The 25,592-nt window shown below is 49.5% G+C and overlaps 1 protein-coding gene across 1 annotated transcript in view; it reads right to left on the reverse strand.

Annotated features, from left to right (window-relative positions):
- The window catches only part of GLB1 (galactosidase beta 1), an 86,098-nt gene that overhangs the window by 38,574 nt on the left and 21,932 nt on the right, over positions 1 to 25,592 (reverse strand). Inside the window, exons 3-10 of the mRNA XM_058657148.1 lie at positions 25,244 to 25,394; positions 24,329 to 24,389; positions 22,611 to 22,705; positions 17,440 to 17,620; positions 13,136 to 13,194; positions 10,544 to 10,665; positions 10,409 to 10,449; positions 7,368 to 7,480 (exon numbers count right to left, since the gene is read on the reverse strand). Of these exons, the coding sequence (XP_058513131.1) occupies positions 7,368 to 7,480; positions 10,409 to 10,449; positions 10,544 to 10,665; positions 13,136 to 13,194; positions 17,440 to 17,620; positions 22,611 to 22,705; positions 24,329 to 24,389; positions 25,244 to 25,394 (823 nt within the window). The remainder of the gene's footprint in view (positions 1 to 7,367; positions 7,481 to 10,408; positions 10,450 to 10,543; positions 10,666 to 13,135; positions 13,195 to 17,439; positions 17,621 to 22,610; positions 22,706 to 24,328; positions 24,390 to 25,243; positions 25,395 to 25,592) is intronic.

Raw genomic sequence — 25,592 nt, forward strand, 5'->3', positions numbered from 1 at the left:
TCTCATAGACTGTCCCAAGGGAGAGGTGTGAGCAGTGTGATCTCATGGTTGTGTTTCTACAAAGTTGGCAGAAGGGCTATGATTTAACTACTGCAGGATTCTTTAGGACCTATGTTTCTTTGCAGCTTCCTTATGTCACAGGTCTTTTAACATCAGAAGGCTTTACAGCAGCAATTGGCATCTTTGACATCCAACTAAATAGCAGCTGAGGTAGGCATTTAACATAGGCATTGCAGGACGTGTTGACAGGACTCCCTCAGTTCCTTCTGAGGGCAGGCAAGGCGCTGCTAATGAATGACTACTATCACCCAATCAGGTTGACCCACTTAGCATCACACAGCAGTACAATGGTGCTCTAAGGCACCCAGCTCCAGCAGTATGTGGGTGATGAAGAGAAACAAGCTCTGAGATACACAGGTCCAAACCTGCCTGTGGGGGCGAGCATCACGGTGCAGCACGTGAAGCTACGGCTTGCTATGCCAGCACCCTGGAGCAGAGTATCAGTTCTACTTCCAGCTCTGCTTCCAATCTTGCTCCCTGCTGATGTGCTTGGGAAGCACCAGATGGCCCAAGCACCTGGGCCCCTGCCACCCACATGGGAGCCCTAGATGGAGTTCCAGGGTCTTGGCTTTGTCTTGGCCTAGCCCTGGAGTAAACCAATGGGTGGAAGGTCTCTCTCTCTCTGTTATGCTGCCTTTCAAATAGATCTTTAGAAAAGAAGTAACAAAAGCTGCACAATGCTGTGAGACTGTCACTGAATTATACACTTAAAAGTGGCTGAAATAGAAATTATGTGTATATATGTATGTATATGTATATATGTATGTACATACATACATATTCATACACACCCCAGACCCCTCAGACCACCTAGCGGTGTACCCTCATGATTAAAGGGTCTTGAATTACAGGGAGATGATGGGAACACACAGGTGATCATGACAGAAGATCTGTGGTTTTTACGCTCAGGTTACGCTCAGGTTAGGAATTGCAGCTGAGGGACTTTCCTACATAAGCCCATGACATGAGTATCTAAGTAGGGGACTCACACCAAATTGGATCGGGGAGTGTGGTTTGAACAAGAGTGAGCAGTAGGTCTGACAGCAGAATCTGTGCAGGCAATGTAGGCTCAGCCCTGTGGAACTGCACTCTCTGCTGGCTCAGATGGGGTCAGCATATGGGGTCAGTCCTTGCTGGGGAGGGGTTGGGGTTCCCACTGATGCAAACAAGAGTAGGACTGAGGGTAGCAGGTGTGGCTGTACATGGCTACAGACTGTACCAGTGTGAGTGTGCACTGGCACTGTGCAGCGACAGATTGGGCTGAACCCCAGCCCTCACTGGCACTCATGAGAGCCAGTTTGGGTGTAGAACAAGCCAGACTAGGTCTGGACTCCTGCTGAACCACGTGAAAGCTGTGTCTGGGCGCAGACAGGTAACATTGGGCTGTAACACCCAACAAAGAGAACCAGAATGGGTGTGGCCAGTTGAACAAGGCCACTGTTCTTGTCAGGACAGGAGGTAGACAAAGTTAAGTTGGGCCAATGACACACCGGTGTGCCTGAGAACTGCCATTGGGAGGAGACTCAATGGAGGAACTTGGGAAACTCCTTTATTGGGATGCAGTCCCTGCAGGTGAATGCAAGAAGCAAGGCAAGGAGAGGCCAGACCATGGCAGGTTACAGCATCCACCGGCATACATGTGGGTCAACGTCTGGGGACAGACCCGTCTGGGCCAGCACATAACACTCATTGGCAGATCTGAGAACCAGGGCAGGGGGCAGAAGGAACCAAATCAGGCCGCAGCACCAGCCAGTTCACGTTAGGGCCGGGACAGCAATCAGGCTGGGCTGGGATAGGCTGCAGCACCCACCAGCAGGAGCTGGAACAAGGGGCAGGCTAGACTAGGTCAGGCTGCACAATGAGATTGCAGACACCAAGGTGAGGCGAGTCATGCCAGCCTGGGTCAAGCAGGGGCTGGGTGAGTGAATCCCAGGAACGAAGGATCTGACAGGGCCAGGTAGCTTGACTCAGGTCCTGGGGCCCACCTGTGTGGTGGGGGCTGGATTTCTGAGCCCTGGGGACTGGGGAGAACTGGTGGGATTTGGGTCACTTGACCCAGATGCTGGGGCCCGCCTTCTAGGTGGGTGTCGGTTTCAAGAACCCCAGGGGTCGGGGATATGGCAGGGCTTGGGTCTTCTGGCCTGGGTCATGTGGCCTGCCTACTACTTGGGTATTGGGTTTGTGAGTCCCAGTGGAGGGGGATTCGGCGGGGCTCAGGTCACCTGGCCTGGGTCCGGGGCTTGTCGGAGAGGTGGGTGCTGGGTTTATGAGCCCCAGGGGTGGGGGATCCAGCAGGGCTTGGGTTGCCTGGCCTGGGTCTCGGGACCTGCCTACTAGGTGGATGTGGGGTTTGTGAGCCCCAGGGGAGGGCGATCTGGCGATGCTTGGGATGCCTGGCCCAGGTACTTCAATTTGCCTGAAAGAACATGTCCTGCCCAATGAAAAAGGTAGAGCAGTGGACACAAGCCCTGCTGCAAAAGGAGACTAGAGCAGCACATTTGGTGCCGTAGCAGAAGAACAGAACTAACTGGACAACTGCCCCAAACAAACGATGACAGCAAAAAAAATCTCAGTGAATGGAACTAATGGACATTGGGAAGGTGACATCATCCTTGGATCGGTGAAATCGGCAGCATTTCAGAATTATCCAAACGACCTGGACAGAGCCCTCGGAATATGTACACATTGACTTTGGGTTGATATGAGGTGGCAGTTCCCTATCTCTGTGTACTGTTAATTATGAGTGGTTTCCCCCTTTGTCTCTCCCCTTCCCCCAGAAACAAGAAGAAATAGCAAATTTAGAAGCAATGAGTTCACCCAATTTTCCCTAAACCTCAATCCTTCCCACCCTGATCAACCATGCAGTCATTATTAAAAAATAAATTATGAAATAATGCTATATTATGTTGACTAAAATAAAATAAAATAAAAAAAAATGGCCAAGCAGCTTCAGAAATGCCTGTTATCGAAATCAGCACAGTAACATAGCCAGTTAAGCCATTATCTGCAATGCCGGTTTCCCATATCGGAGCACTGGTTCTAATTCCCCCTGTTCCACTTCTGATCCTCCTCTCTACTAATGCGCTTAGGAAGGCAGCAGAAACTGACCCAAGTTCTTGGCCTCTGTCCACCCATGTGGGACACTCTGCCTCCTGGCTTTGCATCTGTGCATCCAGGCCACGGCAGCCACCAAGGAAGTGAAGCAGCAGACAGAAGATCTCATTCTCTGCCTTTCCTTGTCTGTCATTCTGCAGTGTAAACAAATAAAAAAATTTTTCCAAAACAATTGGAGAGGCAGAGAAGGAAGGAGTTAGTTCGTATCTGCTTATGCACTTCTTAAATGCCTAAGACAGCCAGGTTTGGGCCTGGCCAAAGGTGAAAGCTGGGAACTCAACCCAGGTCTCCCACATGGTGGCAGTAACCCAGCGACCTGAGCCACCAGGTGCGCCATGGCAGGAAGCTGGAGTCAGGAATGAACCCAGATACTGTGCTGTGACCCCAAGTGTCTTTAATTGGGGTCTAACCACTAGGCTAAATACCCACTCCTATCAGTTCTACTTTATATGTATGAACCTGACTAGTTTCTAATGCCTTCACCTCACACAAACCATAGTTATCTCCCACCCAAAGCTAACCGTGGCTTAAAAGGCTGCTTGAGGTCAGTTCCCCATTCACCTCCCTGACCTCACCTCCTGTTTGTCTCCTCTTCGATTCCTGGGATCCAGCCACACTGGCTTCCTTGCCAGTCCTTAAAAGCGCCCTGTCCCACCCCAGCCTCTCACTGGCATAATTCTGGCTGGAAGACCCTTGCCTGTGGGTCCCACTGGCACTCTCTCATCACCCTCAAGTCTCGGTGCCAGCTTCACTTGTTCAAAGAGGCTCATATGTTACCAAGCCACAAAAATACACCTGCCCACAGTGGGGAGACTTGGGAAAATATGTCACACTGAGACCTTTACACTAATATATTACAGGATCATATTTTTTAAAAGACGACTAATACCCAAAATGAAACTTAGACAACTAAAATATATGATAGTAACTAGACATAAGTCAAGAAGAGGGAGGAAACTGGAGTTGAAGAGGGGTACAGAGAAGTGATGATACTGATGAGTTTTAAGCTGCTGTAATTAGAACTAAATGCTAAAGCCTCAGACAGCCAGACCCCACGAAGGCATGAGGATGATGGGAACTCATTCATAGAAAGCCCCAAAACAAGCAAAGCCAATCTCTGTGTTCGCGGTTTAAAGAGTAGTGGACCTGGTAGGGGAAGTGGTGTGTGCTGACGGCAGAAAGGGGTCTGGGTTCCCTGGGCTCAGGGTGACGCTCACTCAACACAGACTCAGTGAGCTATATACCAGCATGAGCTGTGCTTCCCTGGAAGTTTGTATATTACACTTCCAGGAATAACCACTCAGCAAAGAAACAGTTTCCAAACTAGAGCTGAGGGGAACAAAATAAAAACAAAACTAAAAGCCACAGACAATACAAAAGAAAGCAATGAAAGGGAAGAGAAAGGTGGACAACCAAGGGTTATAAAATAAGGTGGTTCAAATAATCAACATGCATCAAGAATTAAAATGAATGAGAGTGAATAAATACACCAGTGAAAAGACACTTCACGCTAGATATTTTTAAAATTCACCTGTCTGGGGCTTGCACCGCAGTGTTGTGGGTCAAGTCATCAATTGCAACACCAGGATCCCATAGGGGCATGGGTTCAAGTCCTGGCTTCTCCACTTCCAATCTAGCTCCCTGCTAACGCACCTGGGGAAGGCAGCAGATGGCATCCATGTGGGAGACCTGGATGAACACCTGGCTTCTGGCTTTGGTCTGGCCCATCCTTGGCTACTGTGGCCATCTGGGGAGTGAATCAGCAGATGGAAAACCTGTCTCTCCCTATCTTGTTGTGTATCTAAAGAAATCTTTTAAAAAAATTCAGCTATCTATCTTATGTTTACAAAGATATAGGCAAAAAAAGCAAAGGCTATAAAAAGGTTGATGTTTGGGGTGGTGGTGTGGTACAGTGTGGTAAGTTGCCACTTGCAATATTGGCAAGCTGTACGGTTGATTGGTTGAAACCCCGGCTGCTCCACTTCTGCTCTAGCTCCCTGCTAATGCTCCTGGGAAGGCAGTGGAAGACGGTCCAAGTGCTTGAGTCCCCTGTCACCTATGAGAAACCTGGATGGAGTCTTGCCTCCTGCTGCAGCCCTGGCCAACTGAAGCATTAAGAAAAACACACTAAGGAAATACCAACAGCAAGAGTGCAGGCGAGCTTGATCAATCACTTCATAAAAGATGAAAATCATGAAGGCAAAAAGTGTGGTTAGCAAGAGGGAGTCACAGAATGGCAACGAAAACTTTAATTCTCAGGTTACTTTCCTATTAACATAACCCCGCAGACTGACAGAATTACAAAGAGAAATCTGTAAGGACAATCTGCTAATAAATCAGACTGACCCAAAAATGTGGACGCGTAAAGCGGGTTCAAGGGCACCATTAATACGCTTAATCTAATGGATACTTAGAAGACTATAGCCAACAACCATAAAAAATACATTGCTTTCAAGAACACGCAGAGCATCTACTATACTGCTGTATGTGAAGCTCAACCACATTATGGCATAGGATTTATACAAACCCTGTTCTCTAATGAGAATGCAAACATAGTAGGGATTAGTGAACTATAAAAATACTCATGTGTAAGAACTGGCAAACACTTATGAACATTTTAAAGATCAAAAAGAAATTTTTAAAAATAGACTTATTTAGAAGCAAACAAGAGAGGCTGGCACTATGGCTCAACTGGCTAATCCTCCACCTGCAAGTGCATCAGCATCCCCTATGGATGCCGGTTCATGTCCTGGCTGCTCCGCTTCCCATCAGCTCCTCACTTGTGGCCTGGGAAAGCAGCAAAGGACAGCCCAAAGCCTTGGGACCCTGCACCACATTGGAAATCCAGAAGAAGCTCCTGGCTCTTAGCTTCAGGTTGGCTCAGCTCAAGCCGTTGCAGCCATCTGGGAAGTGAACCAGTGAATGGAAGATCTTTCTTTGTGCCTCGCCTTCTCTCTGGAAATCTGATCCGCCTTTCCAATAAAAAGAAATAAATCTTTAAGACAGAGAAGTGGAGCAGCTGGGACATAAAACGGTACCCAGACAGGATGCCGGTGTCACAGGTAGCAGTTTCACCCACTGCAGCATCGTGTAGGTTCCAGTTACTCTGCTGCTAAATCAACTTCCTGCTAAGGCACTTGACAGACAGTGAGGGACGGCCCAAGTGCTTGAGCCCCTGCACACATGTGGGAGACCCAGAGCAATCTCCTGGCTCTTGGCTTCAACTCAGCTCAGCTCTTTTATTTTTTGAAAATTTACAAAATTTCAAAGCTTCAGCTTCAAATAAAGGGAGGAAAGAACAAATATGGGACTTGAACCCTGAAGCAGAATCAACACGCCAGAGACATCAGAGGTGCTGCTGTAGCTTCTGCAGAAATTAAACTCATAATGAAAGAATACCCTGAGACACATTTCCACCACACATTTGAAAACCCCCGATGAGCTGGACAACGTATAGACAATATATTTTTTTCTATGTTTGAGATAGTTCCTAAAACATATATGAACAGTGAAAACTGTGACTGCCTCACAGTTTTGAAAAAGTCATACTATTAGGCAGAAAATCTTTGTGTTTTAACTTCAAAACTCAGGTGACTGCGCAGAAAAACTGTGGTTTGGTTTGGGTTTTTTTTTTTTTTTTTTTTTTTGAACCCACAGTGGTGACAGGAAACCCCACCTTGAGTGTGTTAGGTGCTTCAGAAGCAAGACTAAGCAGTTCAGGTGCTGGCCAGCAGGAAGCGGCAAACAGGAAGACGCACAGCACCCTCTGCACAGCTGCTATCCGCCTCACGCTTGACGGGCTCCTTGGAACATTTCCAACACACGGCGGCCGTTCGAACACACACACACACACACACACACACACACACACACACACACACGTTCTCTCACTTTTAGTAGCCCTAGTAGTCTCAGCTCCCACTCTTTGCACAATGAGGTGCTGGGGACGAGTCTACCTGCTTTAGATACGTGACTGTGGAGTCTTACAACAGGAGCGGGTGCTGCCAGCCCAATGTAACGGGCGAGCAGCTCCACGAAGCGGCCTCCTCTCATGCTGACTCCCCCAAGCCTCCAGCCTGAGGCATGCTGGCGACTGGCTGCCCTCGCCCGTCCTTGTAAACACTAGGATTCCAGGAGCCCCCAGGCTTCAGGCAGCCTCTGTCACAGACCAGCCCACCACAGCACCCGCCTACCTTCCTGAGGACTCTTTGCAGAGTATAATACTTCTCCGTGAGGTCCCCTGCCTCACTCAGAGGGGCGTCATAGTCGTAGCTGGTGGGCTGCGGTATGTAGGGCATGTTGGCTCCTGCAAAAGCCAAATGTGCCAGGGAGTTACCAGTGAGTCTCTCCCAGGGATCGCAGCCCACGGGCTCAGCATTGCAGACAGAAGAATCAACGCATGCAAAACCCAGGAAGAGCAGACAGAGAGAGGCCCCTGGGATGCAGGACTCAAAGACAGAAGTTCCTTTCCATGGGTGGCCCTGGCTGAGAATCTCAGGGTTTACAAAATGCTTTTCCCATTGGCTCTCTGTGCGGAAGCTCTGAGTTAAGCAGGTGTTGTCCCTACCAGATAAACCGAAATTCCCTGGGACACTCTGCCAACATCACTCAACCAGAAGCAGAGGGCTTCTGACATGGCCTCCATCTCACCATGCACCCAGCGACCCCTGATCTTTGCACAAGCCCTCAACCTGCACGGCCGGGAGGAGGTGAGTGCCTGGGTTGGGAACACCTCGCTGTGACTGTGTCTAGGCCGGCAATGACTGCACACACTGTGAGCTCACAGAGGTCTCCATGCAGCCCTGGGGCCATGGTCATGGCCTCAAAGCACACCAAACAGGGGTGCCTCCTGAATGCTCCTCTAGGTCCAAGGCTCACTCATCACCCTCCCCACCATCCAGGGCCAGGAACACAGGATGCTGACACCCCACCCCCCACCCAGGTGTGTCCCTCTCTGGCCATTGGACACAGACCCATGTGAGAACAGAAAATTCCAGTCTCCTGACCTTTAAGGGCCATCCTAACTGTGGGGCTCCCCTAGGTTCACCTGGGGCCGCCAGTGGGATTGCCACAGCCCAGCATTGCTGGGCGTTGCTCCTGAGGTCACAGCAACTCTGCTTTGGCCTAGCCATCTTGAGATCTGTGTTCCCCTAATGGGGAACCATGATCTACCACAGAAACAGATGATTGGCACCGGTACTATATACGCGAAAGGAATAGAACAGCAAGTGTCCCTGCACTGATGGTCCAAGCGGCAGAGCCAAGACCAACCTTGTCTCTGAGGCTGGCTGCTCATGGGCATGAGACAGTATCCCTGGACAGGACTTTGTATAGAGTTTGTTACAACACAGACTCCAGGGGCTGCCACTGTGGCAGAGTGGGTAAAGCCACCACCTGTGATGCTGGCATTTCCTATGGGAATTGGTTTGAGTCCTGGCTGCTCCGTTTCTGATCCAGCTGCCTGCTTATAGCCTATGAAGGCAGCAGAGGGTGGCCCAAGTACTTAGGCCCCTGCAGCCATGTGGGAAACCCAGAAAAAGCTCCTGGTTCATGCCCCAGCTCCTGTCACTGTAACCATTGGGGGCGTGAACCAGCAGATGGAAGATCTTTCTCGATGTCTCCTCTCCTCTCTCTGTAACCCTTTCAAACACATAAATAAATCTTAAGAAACAAGCAAATCAAAAATAGTCTCCCAGGCTGCATCCCAGAGTCTGATGATTCAGCAGGCCTGGGTAGAACCTGAGACTCTGCATTCCCAAAACACTGGGGGGCGGCTCTCAGGTGAGGCCAATGCTGCCACCTGTGGACCAGCAGCTTTGTGTCTTCCTCCTCTACTTCAGAGAGTGCTTTGCAATGCAATGTGTGAGAACCAAGAGGCTTGCGTATTAACTTGCCTTCCAACCTGTTTTGTAAATAAGTGAGGCACAAAACAGGAACTTCTGCCTAGGATAAATTCCTTGGCCACAGCTCAGTAACAGTGAAGCCAGCCCTGAGTGACCTCGGGTGGTAAATGCGACAGATGAGCAAGGCTATGAATCGGGTCCACTCTCAAGGGCTTTCTTATTCGTTCCCTGCACAAAATCCACGTTGGGAGAACTGGGCCACTCAACCCACTGAATTGACCCGGGCATGGCACTTACTCTCATTTCTTATTAACCAGAGGTGGCTCTCTGCCAGCAGGTCAGCTGCCTCCAGGGAGCTAGGGTTAAACAACATCCCTTCCGTGAGCTGCAAAGGGAACCCACAGCATCTCCATGGCTGCGAGCAGCTCTGTGCCCGTGCCCCGGGGTGGCCTCCTCTTCCGTCTCCCTCCACACCTTTCTGCGTGCACCCCAGGCACACAGGCTGTACCTCACGCATCCCCTCAAGTCGTCAGCCAGAGTCAAGCATGCAGCTGGCGCTCAAAAGGGACCTCCAGGTTGACCTGAATACATGTGACTTCCAGGCTTTTGGGAACGTGGGCTGGGAAACTGGCCCACGTGGGGGCGGAGGTGGGGTAGGATGGACAGGAAGAATACGTCTCTTAGAGTTCCACCAGCAGACTCTGTTTTGTGTGCTACCTTGTCACTCCTCTGTAAATGTGAACTCTTTCTTTCTTTTCAATTTTTTCTTTAAAATTTTTGGAAAGAGTTACAAGTGAGAAGGCGAGATGATCTTCCATCGGCTGGATAACTCCCTAGCTACATTGACTGAAGCTGGGCAGGTCTGAAGGCAGGAGCCAGAAGCTTCTTCTGGGTCTCCCATTGGGGTGCAGGCCGTTAGCAGGGAGTTGGACTGGAAGTGGAGCAGCCAGGACGCAACCTGGTGCACCTAGATGGGATGGTGGGGCTGTAAGGGTTGACTTAATCTGCTACGCCATGGTGCTCACCCCACATGAATTCTTTCTTGTGCAAGATATCAGAATCTTTTCCACTCATTTCTACTCATCATGTGTCAATGACACCTCCATAAAAGAAAATGCTGAAAGAAAAACAATATCACACCAGACGATGTGGCCAAAGAAGCTATCCTTAGACCCTGGTTGAAAACTATAAGACTTCTACATTCTCTAGTCACAGCTTCCCAAAAACTTTTACAGAAAAATGGTTTCCAATATGGTTCTTACCCTATTAGATATCTGATGGAAAGACAGACAAAACTTAAAAACAAAAACAGTCTAGGTCCATTCCCTCAAATCAAGCATTAGAAACACGATAGCATTCGTTCACACAAATAGAGATGAAATTGTTCTTACCGTTCCAATAGCCAAAATTGGTCCCGCCTATGAACATGTACCTACAAGGAAAGAAGAGCAGATGTAATACTGCACTGGGAGCCTCTTGGCTATTGTGGGGACCCTCACTCCCACCCCCCCACACAGAAGACTCACATGTTCACGTTCGCTCCCCGGGAGAGTATGTCATGGAGGGCAGAAGCCACCACTTCACTCTTCACTGAACTGTGCTTCTGACCCCAGTGGTCCAACCAGCCAGTGTAGAACTCGGAATTGACCTGAAAAGAAAAAGGGACACATAGCTTAAGACACACGGAGGACCTTGAAACACTAGGGCATCCCTGGGTTGCCCCATCCTGCCCGCTGTGTAAATAAGCAGGTTGAAGGGATGTTTCACTGAGAGCAGAGGGAGCAACAAGGACTGCAGTCAACAGCCCTCAGGCACCAAGCGTAAGGCAGGAATCTCACCTGACATCGTGCAAGTACAGTCAACCCCTTCTTATATATATATCTATCTGAAAGGCAGAGTTACAGAAATAGAGAAAAAGAGAGAGAGATCTTTTTCATTAGCTGCTTCACTTCCCAAATGGCTGTGATAGCTGGAGTTGGATTGGCCCAAGGTCATGAGCTAGGAGCTTCTTCTGAGCCCCCACACAGGTGCAGAGACCCAAGCACTTGGGCCATCTCCCACTGCTTTCCCAGATGCCTTAGCAGCAGAGTAGCTGGGATTTGAACCAGTGGCCACAAGGATGCTGCCACTGTGGGTGGCAGCTTTACCTGCCATACATTCTGGCTCCTATCTAAAGGGTTTCATACATGTGGATTCAACCAACCATGGATTGGAGCATTTGCGAAACAAAACACCTGCACTGAACACAGGTTTCTTCTTTCTTGTCATCATTCCCTAAACATACAATATAGCAGTTACTTACAAAGCACTTACATTGTGTTGTAAGTGATCAAGAGACGATTTAAAGCATACAAGTATTACATTGTTAAGATAAGGGACTGAGCATTCAAATATTTCCATATAGCCACATGAACAGCAAGGGGCAATGCTGCTAAATGGTTTCAATTTTGCTAACAAATCCTCAGTTTCAATACAACAGCAAAGGCTAAACCGATGAAGACTGGAACAGCCAAATAGCCATAAAATAAACAGCTTCAGATTCACCCTTTGGGATCTGGCATGATGGTTCAATTGGCTAATCCTTCCCCTGCAAACACCGGGATCCCATATGGGTACTGGTCTATGTCCTGGCTAGTCTGCTTCCCAACCAGCTCTCTGCTTGTGGCCTGGGAAAGCAGATGAGGATGGTCCAAAGCCCTGGGACTCTGTACTCACATGGGAGACCTAGAGGAAGTTCCTGGCTCCTGGTTCCTGGCTTTGGCTCAGCTCACATCTGCTCCAGGCTTTGTGGCCATTTGGGGAATGAACCAGTGGAGGGAAGCTCTTTCTCTCTGTGTCTCTCCTCTCTGTAAATCTGCCTTTCCAATAAAAATAAATAAGTCTTTTTAAATACAAAACTCATCACTGGGCTGGATATAGACTTTCTGATCCCAGACTGACTTAAGCTGAGATGGACTTGATCATGTGTCCCGCTGGGCAGGTGGCAAACACTCCCTGTTTCTCTATGGCATTTCCCTGCCTGAGAGGGGAAGAGAGCTTTGAGGGTCTCCTGTCTTCAGGTTCCAGGAAGGAACTCCACCAGGGTCTAGCAATGCAGGCTCTGCATGGCTTATTAAGTAGAGAAGGTTATCTGCAATTGGGTCAGATAATAAACAAACAAGGATGTGTGGACAGCGGAGCAACGTGACCTGCTGTGAAGAAGTGACAGGTGGGCTGAGTAACCATCACAGCAATCGCTTACTGTGGCAGAAGCGAGCTGGGAGGGATGAGAACTCACGAAGGTTTGCTCCTGCCTGGAAGATGCCACCCGTCTCTGACACAGCACTGACACCTGCAACTCTATGTGTGGTAGACAAAGAACCTCCTCCTTGTCACCTGGCTACCTGTCAGGGATGCAGAATCCCAGGCCGCACTGGGGACTCAGGGATCGAGTTTTGGCATTTTCACGACATTCACCAATGCTTTACAGTGGAGAGGCTCTGCCACAAATTGTCCTCAAGAAATCCTACACCTCCAAGTGCACCAGCATCCCATTTGGGTGCTGGTTCAAGTCCCGGCTGCTCCTCTTCCCACCCAGCTCCCTGCTTGTGGCCTGGGAAAGCAGTGGAGAATAGCTCAAGTCCTTGGCCCCTGCACCCACATCAGAGATCTGGAAGAACTCCTGACTCCTGGCATTGCACTGGCCTAGTTCTGGACATTGTGGTTATTTGGAGAGTAAATCCTTCTCTCTGTAATCCTGCCTTGTAAATAAGAATAAAGAAATATTAAAAAAGAGAAGAAAAGAAAAAGATGGAGTTGGATTCCTGAACTTAGACCCTGGCTCAGTCCCTTCACGCTGAACAACCCTGCTGTGCTCCCCAAGTCTCCTGGAAAATAGAAACAATAATAAAAGTACCCCCTGAGTCCAGGTGAGATGTTAATCAGGCCCCCCATGCTAACCCCCAGTTCTGCTTCCCAGGGTCTCAGCATCACTGATTGGCCTGAGAGCTAAGGACCTACAATCCCACTGCCAACCAGAGCCAGAGAAAGCAAGGATCTACCCCCCACCCCACATGCCAACAACCACGACGAGTTGGTGACAGCCAAAGTTATCTCCACCTCTCAGCCCCAGTTCTCACCAAGGGTCCGCTGGGCTCACTTATCCTCTGGATTTCGAAAGCAGCTGTTATATTGTCCACTGGAAATGACAAGGGGAAGTGCACAGCTGAGTCATGGAAACAAGAAGTGAAAAAAAAAAAAAAAAGAAAACTCACAAGAGCTCTGCATGGAACTTCGGCTGGGAGGGGGTCCCTGCTGTGGTCTGAGCAAACTCCTAGGTTGACCACAAACCACAGTCACGCACCACCTCGAACCTTGCTGCTCGACCTCTCCCCCTGCCTTGGAAGGACACCGGTCACCTGCCAGTGTAAGCACCATCACAGGGCTTCGTGACATGGTTGTGAAGACCAGTGGGATGTATGAGAGACTGGCTTCTGTGACACACATAGCAGTGTGACAAAGCTAGCTCTTTTCTCTGTGGGTAAAAGTCTCCCCCACACACACACACACACTGTGAGGACAAGTCTTGGGGTTCTGTAATCCAGTGTGTTGAGTGTTTGAATAAATATACTGTTGTAGATGTTTCTTTTAGGGCTGGGATTGTCACAGGCTCTGACAGTCACGCTCCGTATAACAGCATGAAGAGGGGGAGTCCTTGGGACTGGTGTGTGTCACCCACTTGGGAGACCTGGGTGGCACTCCAGGATTCTGGCTTCACCTGGGCTCAGTCCTGGCTGTTGTGGCCAACTGGGAAGTGAACCAGCTGATGGAAGGTCTCGTCGTGTCTCTCTATGCTAGCCCCCATCTCTGTTACCCTGCCTTTCAAATAAATAAAATCTTAAAAAGAACACAGATTCTCAGGGTGGTATAAGGCACAGCGACTAAAGTTTCCATTTGGGGAACCGGCGCCATGGCATATCAGGCGAATCCTGAATCTGCAGCACCAACATCCCATGTGGGAAAACAGCAGAGGATGGCTCGTGTCCTTGGGACCCTGTACACACATGGGAGACACAGAAGAAGCTCCTGGCTTCGGACTGACTCAGTTCTGGCTGTAGTGGCCATTTGGGGAGTGAACCAGTGGATGAAAGAACTCTCTCTCTTTCTCTCTCTTTCAAGTACAAGTAATCAAACATTATTTTTAAAAATAGCCATTTAGGGCCTGACGCAATGGTCTAGCAGCTAAAGTCCTCGCCTTGAAAGCCCCGGGATCCCATATGGGCGCCGGTTCTAATCCCAGCTGCTCCACTTCCCATCCAGCTCCCTGCTTGTGGCCTGGGAAAACAGTCGAGGACGGCCCAAGCCTTGGGACCCTGCACCCGTGTGGGAGACCTGGAGGAAGTTTCTGGCTCCTGGCTTCGGATTGGCTCAGCACTGGCCATTGCGGTCACTTGGGGAGTGAATCATCGGATGGAAGATCTTCCTCTCTGTCTCTCCTGCTCTCTGTATATCTGACTTTGCAATAAAAATAAATATTTAAAAAACAATAGCCATTTGGTTACTGCATTTCATACCAGAGTGCCTCGTTAGAGACCCAGCTTCTGAGCCAGCTTCCTGCAGATGTGCGGTCCGGGAGAGAGCAGCGATGGCTCACGCATGCGAGCCCTTCCAGCCACCTGGGAAACCAGGAAGCAGCAGCAGGCTCTGGGCTTCTGCCCTTGTACAGCTGTTGCAGGCCTTTTGGGGGAGCAAACCAGTACGGGAAGATCCCTCTCTGTCTACCTGTCTCATTCTCCATTTTGCTGCCTTTCATGTAAAAAAAGAAAAAAAGATAAGCAAGTAGAAATTTAAAGTGAATGCTTTAAAAAAAAAAAAAGCAGAATTGCATTTACCTGATATGGTGTTTTTCACCATCAGGCATTAAAATAGAGTTTAGATCTCTAATCATGGTTCTCACCAGTCTTCCCTCACCCCAGGCCCCAGGGCAGTGCCCCCTTCCCACACAAATGAAACAAGTCGGCCAAAGGGCCTGCCTGCCCCCAACACCCTGGCTTCACAGTGGTCTGTTCTTCAAACCCCAGCACATGCACCTGCTGCCTCACTAACAAATCATGCTGACAGCAAGCTTGTAGGCTTCTTCAGTGTGATCCTCCCAACAGAAAAATACTGTCTCTGTGATGGCAAGGGGCCAAAGCTGGAGGCAGCTGGCGGGCCACTTCCTCTGAAGCTCTCTGTTAATGAGCCACGGTATCACGAGATACTCCGAGCAACAGGCCAGCTCTCTAGAAACACGCGATGCACTTAAGGTCAGCCCTCATCTTCTCTTTCCTGGTAATGCAGAAGAACCTCCTTGAAAAAAAAAAATGTGACCTCAGGCGCCAGTGTGAACAGCAGGCTGAGCTGTTGTAGGGCCAGCATCCCACATCAGGGCCTGGGTTTGAGCCCTGGCTGCTTGGCTGCTCTGTTTCTGCTGCAGCTCCCTGCTGATGCCCCTGGGAAAAACAGCACAAGATGGACCAAGTGCTTGGACCTCCGCCACTCAGCTGAGGGACCAGGATGAGGTTCTTGGCTCCCAGCTTAGGTCTGGCTCAGACCTGACTATTACAGCCACTTGGGAAGCGAGCCAGTGGATGCAAAGATTTCTCTCTCTCCTCTACTTTGCCTTTCAAATAAATATAGAAGTCTTTCGAAAAATGTATTAAAAAGTGTGTCTTCAGCCTAACCCCTCCATTTCAGGAAGGCCAAGTGTGGGGTGTGCTTGTGCAAGGAGTGTTACACGCCTCAGAGGAGAGCTCCAGAGTTCACATGCTGCTTGCAAAGCTGGAGGGTTTTATTTATTTACCTTTCGGAAACCTTCTATTCTGAAACAACTTAAAACGTAGGCAAAGTTATAAAGACTAGTACAGAGAACACTGATATTCATTGACCAAGATTCCCCAGTTGCTAACAGACAGATTGGAGTGCAGCATGCCATGTAACATTGACACTGGAGTGCTGGTTTAAGTCCTTGTTGGTCTACAGCTCCCTGCTAACATGCCTGGGAAAACAGCAGATGATGGTCCAAGTACCTGCCACTCATTTGGGAGCCGCAGCTGGAGTTCCTGGCTCCTGGATTCAGTCTGTAAATGAGCCCCACCCACTGAGGCCTTTTGCTGAGTGAAATGGCAGATGGAAGAACCTTCTGTCCCTCTCTTTGCCTCTCTCTTTATGTGTCACTTCTGCCTGTTAAATGAAGAAATAAATCCTAAAGCAAAAGATTTCACAACTATTAGGATGTTACATATACTTGATGAATTTCTATATATATATTTTTTTCCTGTAGACGTAATAGTCCTTTGTCCCTAAATATTTCATGTGCATTTCCTAAGAAGTTTCTATTTTTTTTATTATTTTCTTTTATTTTTTTGAGAGGCAGAGAGGCAGAGAGGGAGACAGAGAGAAACCGAGAGGTAGGTCTTGTTAGCTGGTTCACTCCCCAGGGCCTGCAACAGCAGAGGTCGGACTAGGCTGAAAGCAGGAACCAGAAATATGATCCAGATCTGCCATGTGAATGGCAGCAATCCAGTCACTTGAACCATCACCTTCTTTCTAAGCAGGAGCCAAATTCAAGTATTTGAATAGAGGATAAGATGACCTCTTAACTACTAAATATCTGCTCCAACACTATAATCTAGCCTATAGCCTCTGTTTCAAAGATTGCAACTGTCTCAATACTGTTCTTCAGAGCAAATAAACAAAAACAAAAAGTAAGGTCCCTCATCTAGAAGGCTACTCAGGCTTGCACGCAACATGGGCCAACATGCCCCTTAGGAAGATCGCTCTGGGTCTACTGAGGTCTTAGTATGTCCCACGTCCAGAGACATCCTAGCCACACTGCCTGCCCATCCAGGGAACCCCTGCTGCTCACACAACCCTGAGCCTAGCAAGATAGTTTCTGCCAATCACCATGAATCATTCTTGGTGTTAGGAGCTACATGGAAACCTAAGAGGAGTGAAGAGAAAGTTCTCTTCCCCAGGGCCTGACAGCCCACGACATCCAGCCAGAGGCTGGCTTCAGTTTACCATGGCCAAGCCGCCCAGCGAGATAGCAGGATGGGAAAGGAGAGGAGAGCAGACGTCCTGCCCAGACACAGGGCCGGGAAAGTGACCGCCCTGGGGGCTGGTCCCACCCATCCTGAGCAAGGCGGCCCAGCTCTGAAAAATGCAGCAGCCCAGTTCTGCTCCCGCTCCATCAGTGTTTGCGAGCAGTTTCCCCGGGTGTTTCAGTGAGCTAGCCGTCAGCAAGGGAGGGTTCTAATACCCGTTACCTGACGAAGGGAAAAATCTGAGAAAATGCATTCCGTCTTGCTCCCTGCATCACAGGCAGCATACAGCTGCTGCCTAGCATGACCCACTGAGTGAAGAGCTCACGTGAAGTCGTCCTCTCTGACTTACAGACCCCTACCTGCTCCGAAGTCCACCGTGGTGTAGAGGCCCTGCAGCGCCCCGCACTTCAGGAACAGCTTATGGGCGCCATCGGTGGTGAAGAGCAGCACGTTATTGCCCAGGTGGTAGCGGAAGCACTTCTGCAGGAAACGCAGGTAGTCATAGTCACAGGCGAAGTAGCTCCCGTATTCATTTTCAACCTGTGGAGGACAGAAGGGGGAATATCATGAGCTCCCAGGGTAACCGCTATAATGCAAGTTTTTGTTTTGTTTCGTATTTGAGATACAGGGATGAGACATCCACCTGCTGGTTCATTCCCCCAAATGCCTACAATAGCTAGGACGAGGCCAGGTGGAAATCAGGAGTCTGCAATGCCATACAAGTTTGCCATGTGAGTGGCAGACTCCCCCCAAGGACTTGACTCTTTAAAAATACATTTATCTTATTTGAAAGGTATAGCTACATAAAGAGAGGGAGAGACAAAAACAGAGAGAGGACATCTTCTAGCCGATGGTTCACTCCTGATAGCCAGGGCCGGGCCAGGCAGAAGCCAGGAGGTTAGAACATGACCTGTGACTCCCATGTGGGTAGCAAGAACCCAAGCACCTGGACCATCCTCTGCTGTCCCCAGGGGCATTAGGATGGCATTGGATCAGAAGTGGAGCAGCTGGGACTCAAGGTGGTGCTCAGATAAGATGCTGGTGCTGCAGACGGTGTCGCAACCCACTGTGCCACAGTGCCAGCTCTGACCCAAGTGTGTGAGTCATCACCTGCTTCCTCCTATGGCACACATTAGCAGGAACCTGGAGCTTTGAGGGGAGGAGGGACTCAAAGCTGGGCACTCTGATAGGGGAAGCAGGTGTTCCTCACTGGCATCTTATCTGTGGCACCAAATATCCAACCCCTCATGGAAGTTTTGGCTTGGGGTCAGCTGTGGGCACCAGGCTGGATGATGGACAGAAGGTCTGCTCTTCTCAGACCTCCATCTCACTTTCCTAAAAAGTAATTCAGTGTGTAACTCATCCTTTCCCACAGCCTGGAGGTAAGAAAAACAGAAACACTAAATTGGCTTCCAGATCATAATGCTAGCCCTTATAACAGATTCTTCAGAGGCTGTTACATAAATAACACCTCCCCATGGTACAAACACTAACAAAATAGAGACAAATGGGAAGAGAATGAAAAAATGATGTTTGGGAGTGGTGTAGTAAGCTAATCCTCCACCTGCGATGCCAACATCCCATATGGGCGCTGGTTTGAGGCCCAGCCGTTCCACCTCTGATCCAGCTAATGACCCAGGAAAGCAGCAGAGGATAGTCCAAGGCCATGGGACCCTGCACCCATGTGGAGGACTGGAAGGAGGCTCCTGGCTTCAGCTAGGCCCACATCTGGCTACCGCAGCCATTTGGGGAGTGGGCCAGTTGATAGGCGGGATCTCTTTATCTCTCTCTCTTTGCCTGTAACTCTTTCAAGAAAAACAAATAAATCATTTTTTTTAAATGACCTGTTCTTTCGACTTCACAGAACTATCCATGAACCAAAACAAAGCTGATGTATTCAGATCTGTATTCAGCTAAGGTCTTCCAGACTCACATGTATGCCAAAAACACACACAAGTAACAAACAGTAAGGCCTGGCACGGTGGCCCAGCGGCTAAAGTCCTCACCTTGAATGTACTGAGATCCCATATGGGCGCCGGTTCTAATCCCGGCAGCTCTACTTCCCATCCAGCTCCCTGCTTGTGACCTGGGAAAACAGTCAAGGATGGCCCAAAGCCTTGGGACCCTGCACCCACGTGGGAGACCTGGAGGAAGTTTCTGGCTCCTGGTTTCAGATTGGCACAGCACTGGCCGTTGTGGTCACTTGGGGAGTGAATCATCGGATGGAAGATCTTTCTGTCTCTCCTGCTCTCTGTATATCTGACTTCGCAATAAAAATAAACAAATAAATCTTAAAAAAAAAAATAGATAGTAAGTACTTTCTTCCAAAACGGCTCCCACACAAACAGCGCTGTGGCAGCACTGCTTTCTGGATGTCAAACAAGAGCAGGTACTGGCCCTGAGGAGAGCGGCTACTGGGTCCCACACACCGCTGGGGTCTCTGCTGTCAGGGATCCAGAGGGTTCATCTTGCATGCTCAGTAACAAGTGCTTAGAGCCAGGAACTCTCGGACCCTCTCCGGCCCCAGGCACATGTGGCATGTCTGCAACCATCTTGGCACTGTAGAGGGTGCTCATGGCAGCCGGGGAGTGGTAGCCAGAGCACAGACAACCCATAAGCAACAGCTGTCAGGTGAAGGGCAGGGCACGGGCACTGAGCAGGAGACCCGCTCTGCACCGGGCTCTCAAGTAGGTGGACAGATGATGCTCCTGGCTCCTGATTTTTGCCTCACCCAGAACTGGCTGTTGAAGTCACTTGGGGAGTGAATCAGGGAATGGAAGTTCTCTGTCTCTGTTGCTCTTCCTTTCCCATAAACAAATCTCAACACAGAAAAGATGTTCGAGGTGATGCTTGAGGAACTTCAACAGATAATGAAAAAAAGGCTTATGGGGTCCAGCACGGTAGCCTAGTAGCTAAAATTTTTGCCTTGCAGGTACTGAAATCCTATATGGGTGCCAGTTCTAATCCCAGCAGCCACGTTTCCCATCCAGCTCTCTGCTTGTGGTCTGGAAAAGCCAGTGGAGGATGGCCCAAAGCCTTGTTACCCTGCTCCTGCGTGGGAGGCCCGGAAGAGGCTCCTGGCTTCGGATTGGCTCAGCTCCAACTGTTGTGGCCATTTGAGGAGTGAACCAAAAGATGGATGATCTTTGTAAAACTGCTTGCATGTGCTGGGATCCCATGTGGACGCTAGCTGGTGTCCCAGCTGCCCCATTTCCTATCTAGCTCCCTGCTTGTGGCCTGGGACAGCAGTAGAGGGTGGCTCGAAGTCTTGGGACCCTGCATCCACATGGAAGACCTGGAGGCTCCTTGATTCAATGTCTTAGCTACAGACATTGGGGCTACTTGGAGAGTGAATCAGCACACGGAGTATCCTTCTGTCTCTCCTTCTCTCTGTAAGACTTAAACAAACAGTGTTTACAACAAAAATTTAAGGGCCGAATGCATGGTCAAGTTCCCCCGAGGCCACCAGGGATGGCAAGAGAAGTACCCACAGGACGCCCCATGGCTCTGCTGGGCAGCGCTGACACCGCCTCCATGGCTGGCAGTGTTTGCACAGGCCGAGGGCTCAGGGCAGCTGCAGCAGAAACAGAAAGTGAGGCATGCAGAAGCTGCAAGAGTGACTGACGGCCGCTCAGAAGGAGGGTTTCACTTTAGAGCAGAGCCAGGCTGGGGCCTATGCAGCACACTCCCTCTGTGCACAGGAAAGGGAGGCTCCTGTCAGCTCCCCGACGGCAGACCCAAGCTGGGGAGAAGGTGCACCCACGCACCCTGCATGTCCCTCTATGGGCTCTTCCCAGAGGACATCTGCACCCTTGACTCAGCTGCTCACCCACATGGCAGGGCAGGGAGTGGCCATACCCTCTCCTTATCAGGAGCTGGTCCATGCACCTCTAAGAGTGCCACCTCCCTGGTCCAGGAGGTAGCCACACTAAGCAAATATGTGATGGATGTTGTTTTATGTTCCATATAATGCACTTAACAAATTGTTGTTGGAGCTGTGCTGTGGCATAGTGAGTTAAACTACCACCTATAATATAGACATCCCATATGGGTGCTGATTCAAATCCTGGTTGCTTCACTTCTGACCCAGCTCCTTGTAATGGCCTAGGAAAGCAGAGGAGGACAGCTCCAGTACTTGGTCTCTGTACCCATGTGGGAGACCTGGAAGAAGCTCCTGGTTCCTGGCTCCTGGCTGGCTCAGCTCTGGCCACTGTAGCCAACTGGAGAGTGAACCAGTGGCTAGCTCTCGCTCTCTCTTTGTAACTCTTTCAAATAAATCAATCTTCAAAAAAAAAAAAATAAAGAGTTGCTGCAGGTCCAGTGTACTGGTTTTCCACAAGGAGAATATGTGCCATACAATGGTCCCCCCGAACTTGTCTGCTCTTGGAGCCAAGATCGCGTGGAAGGGGAAGAGTGGGGGCAGGAAGTGGGAGAGAAAATGCAACGGGTCGTTCCCCACATCCTCTTTCCACGCCATAGCTAGCTGACAGCCTGAGCAGTACAGACACCAACCTGCTTCAGTGTGTGTGCCATCCCTACAGAAGACGGTGACATCGCACTAGACAGGGACCAAATATGCATCAACAGAGACCGTGGCTAGCCGACTCTGCCACCACCGGCTAGAAGACCTTGGCGAAATCACACGACCTCTGCAAACTTCCTTGTTGTTTTTTTTTAACCTTTCATTTATTTCTTTCCACTTAGTGTGAAAGGCAGAGGAATAGGCACAGATTCGGATCTTCCATCTGTCGCTTCCATCCCCAAAGTGCCTGCCACTACCTGGGATTGGGGGCCTGGAACTCCATCCAGGAGTCACTAGGGAGACAGGGAACCAAGGCATGGATCCATCATCTGCCACCTCCCAGGATGTGGACTAAAAGGAAGTTGGAGGGGTTGGCATTGTGATGCAAAACATTAAGCTGCCACTTGCAAAGCCAGCATCCCATATTGGAGCACTGGTTCAACTCCCAGATGCTCCACTTCTGATCCAGCTCCCTGCTAACGATGCACCCGGGAAAGCAGCAGAGGATGGCTCAAGTGCTTGGGCCCCTGCCACCCACGTGGAAGACCGGGAAGAAGCAGCTCCTGGCTTCTGGATTTGGTCTGGCCCAGTCCTAAATGCAGAGGTCACTTGGGGAGTGTAGCAGCAGATGCAAGATCTCTGTCTGTCAATTCTCTGTAACTCCTCCTTTCAAATAAATAAAATCTGAAGGAATAAAATAATTAGTTCAATAGTGGCTATCTCTGTTCAGCTATCATTCTAACTCAGTTTGGGGGCTTCTCAAATCATTCCATCATTCAGTAACTAAGCAAGGGTTGTTAGAAGAACTGAATGGCGTTTGCAGGGCATCCAGCAAGGAGCCTGACACACCAGCAAGGAGCTTCCCATGATACCTGCACATATCAGCACTGCCCACAGCATTAGCTCTTAGCAGAACAGAACAGCAGGCTGGGGTTTGCGTCACTTCTGTCCTTCTTGCATCGCATGGGACTAGAGGCCTCCCCACGCCCGCTGCAGCCCCCAGCTAACCTGCACGGATATAATAGGCCCTCCATTTTCATAGAGAAGAGGTTTCATCTTGGGCAGAAGGACTCCCATCCACTTCGCCACAGCTGTGAGGTAATCTGGAGAACGAGACGGGGTGGCACCATGACACACCATTCAGTACAGAAACAGCAACACAGCAATCCGCATCATGCCAGCCACAACCCACAGCAAGCATCTGATGGAAGTCGAACAGTCAAGCTGCTGTGCCCTTGGATGAATCCAGTAACAGACAAGGACCAACATGCCTGGTGCCTGTCTTTTCCACAGGACACAAGGCCATGAGCAGAGAAGATACGTGGAGTGACTGGGTGACGTGTCCTTCCCTCAACACAGTAATATAGCTTTATGTTATTGTAATTTTTAAAGAATTATTTATTCTTACTGCAAAGTCAGATATACAGAGAGAAGGAGAGACAGAGAGGAAGATCTTCTGTCTGCTGATTCACTCCCCAAGTGGCCACAACGGCCAGTGCTGGGCCAATCCGAAGCCAGGAGCCAGGAATTTCCTCCAGCTCTCCCACACAGGTGCAGGGTCTTAAGGCTTTGGGCTGTCCTCAACTGCTTTCCCAGGCCACAAGCAGGGAGCTGGATGGGAAGCGGGGCTGCCAGGATTAGAACTGGCGCCCATATGGATCCCGGGGCATGCAAGGCAAGGACTTTAGCTACTAAGCTATTATTTTTAAAATGACATAAAGTTCTAATAAATTGCACACATCCATTATCAAATGGTAGTAAGACAATACCTCATGAAGCTGCCATAAGATTTAAGTGATAGTACATGGAAAAATATCAGTAACATAACGAACATGCAAGACATGACTGTTACGAAATTAGAGGAACTATAAAGAAAAATCAGCTAGGCTTGTATGATGTAAACTGTATCAGTACTAGCTTTTCCACCATCACCTTCCTTACCACCTCCAAAGGCATCAGAAGATAGAGACATGGGGCTGGCACAGTGACTCAACTAGCTAATCCTCTACCTCTGAGCACCAGCATCCTATGAGGGCAATGGTTTCTGTCCCAGCTGCTCCACTTTGCATCCAGCTCCCTGCTTGAGGCCTGGGAAAGCAGTTGAGGATGGCCCAAAGCCTTGGGACCCTGCACCCACGTGGGGGACCCAGAAGAGGCTCCTGGCTCCTGATTGGCTCATTGCCAGCTGTTGTGGCCATTTGAGGAGTGAACTAGCAAATGGAAGATCTCTCTCTGTCTCTCCTTCAAATAACAAAATAAAAGATTCAAAACAGAGCTTTATAAAGGATTAAGCTTTATAACTAGGGGCCAATGCTGTGATCAGTGAGAGAAAACACTTTTATCATTCACAAATCATGCCATCAAAGTAGGCAAACAGAAGCAATGCAGAGCCACCCTCCCAGAAACCACATCTGCCCGTTGTGGCCAGCAGGTGCCACTATGGGCTACAACAAAGAAAGCCTCAAGGTCAGGCGGTCAACCGCAAACAGGCCCCAACGCCAGCTCAGAAACACCAGCTTATCAGCAACATGTGGTCAACTAACTGAAGCAAGCTGTGTTTCCTACATGTCCAAGGCTAGAAGGCAAAGGATGATTAAATTCAGTTTCCCAGTAAAACTTTCAGAAGTATTGGCGCAGAAGCAATGCAATCTTCAACATGGCTGATCCTTCTAATGTAAATTATCCAAACCTTCTTAAATTCTCTCAAGACATCTGCAACATCTTACCTTTGTCAGAAGAACGGAGAATGATAGATTCTTTCTCTAATAGCCAAGCGGGTAGGCCTCCCTAGAACACGACAAAGAAATAAGTGCTCTGACATAAGATGCTGGCATTGTAGGTAGTGAATTAATTCACATTTCACAACACTGCTCCCTGTTCCTTTTTAAATATACATAAAGGGTCTTTACAACATCCATGGAAAATGTGTATTGTAAAAACACTATCGGGCCTGGCGCCATGGCCTAGCGGCTAAAGTCCTCTCCTTGGACATGCCAGGATCCCATATGGGCGCCGGTTCTAATCCTGGCAGCCCCGCTTCCCATCCAGCTCCCTGCTTGTGGCCTGGGAAAGCAGTTGAGGACAGCCCAAAGCCTTGGGACCCTGCACCCATGTGGGAGAGCTGGAAGAAGCTCCTGGTTCCTGGCTTTGGATCTGTGCAGCACCAGCCATTGTGGTCACTTGGGGAGTGAATCATTGGACGGAAGAGCTTCCTCTCTGTCTCTCCTCCTCTCTATATATGTCTGACTTTGCAATAAAAATAAATAAATCTTAAAAAAAAAAAAACACACTATCCATGGGCTTTGAAAATTTTTTGCACTCAAATAAACTGATCTTTCCTAAGCGTAATTTTCCTGAAAATTTTAAAGCTCCTTTCTGGAACCACCCTCTGGGATACCATCAGCTGCTTTTTACAGAGAAGGTACCTGAGCCGTTGGGTGCGGACACCAAAGCAGAACTCACTATCTGATCTGCTGCTTCGGCTTAGCATCACCCCAAGATTAAAAAAAAAAAGTATCAGAGAGAGCCACAGGCTACACACTCGTTGGAGCTGGAGTCTTACTGAAATCGTCCCTGCCCCTGCCTGCCAGCTGCCCCTGCTCCCACACCTGGGGCAGGTGAGCTCATCAAGCCACACTCACCATGTCCCACTCGGCACAGATGTAGGGTCCGGGCCGCAGGATGACCAGCAGTCCCAACTTGTGAGCCAGCCAGAGAAACTGCTCCACGTCGCGATCCCCAGAAAACTGGTACTTCCCTGGCTGAGGTTCATGAAAGTTCCAGGGCACGTACCTGCCGAAACACACGCATACACACAAGCCTCTTTCTGGACACGTGGCAGACAGGAGAAAAAAGGGTCAGACAAGGGAACTTTTGAGAGCTGACACGCAGATGAGAATGAGCAAGGCACTGTTAAGAAAAAGGAACTAAAGGGCTGGGCTAGTGGCATAGCTGGTTAAGCTGCCACCTGCACCGCCGACATCCTATATC

This window comes from Ochotona princeps, chromosome 30, assembly GCF_030435755.1.
Source record: "Ochotona princeps isolate mOchPri1 chromosome 30, mOchPri1.hap1, whole genome shotgun sequence".
NCBI classification, from domain to species: Eukaryota; Metazoa; Chordata; class Mammalia; order Lagomorpha; family Ochotonidae; genus Ochotona; species Ochotona princeps.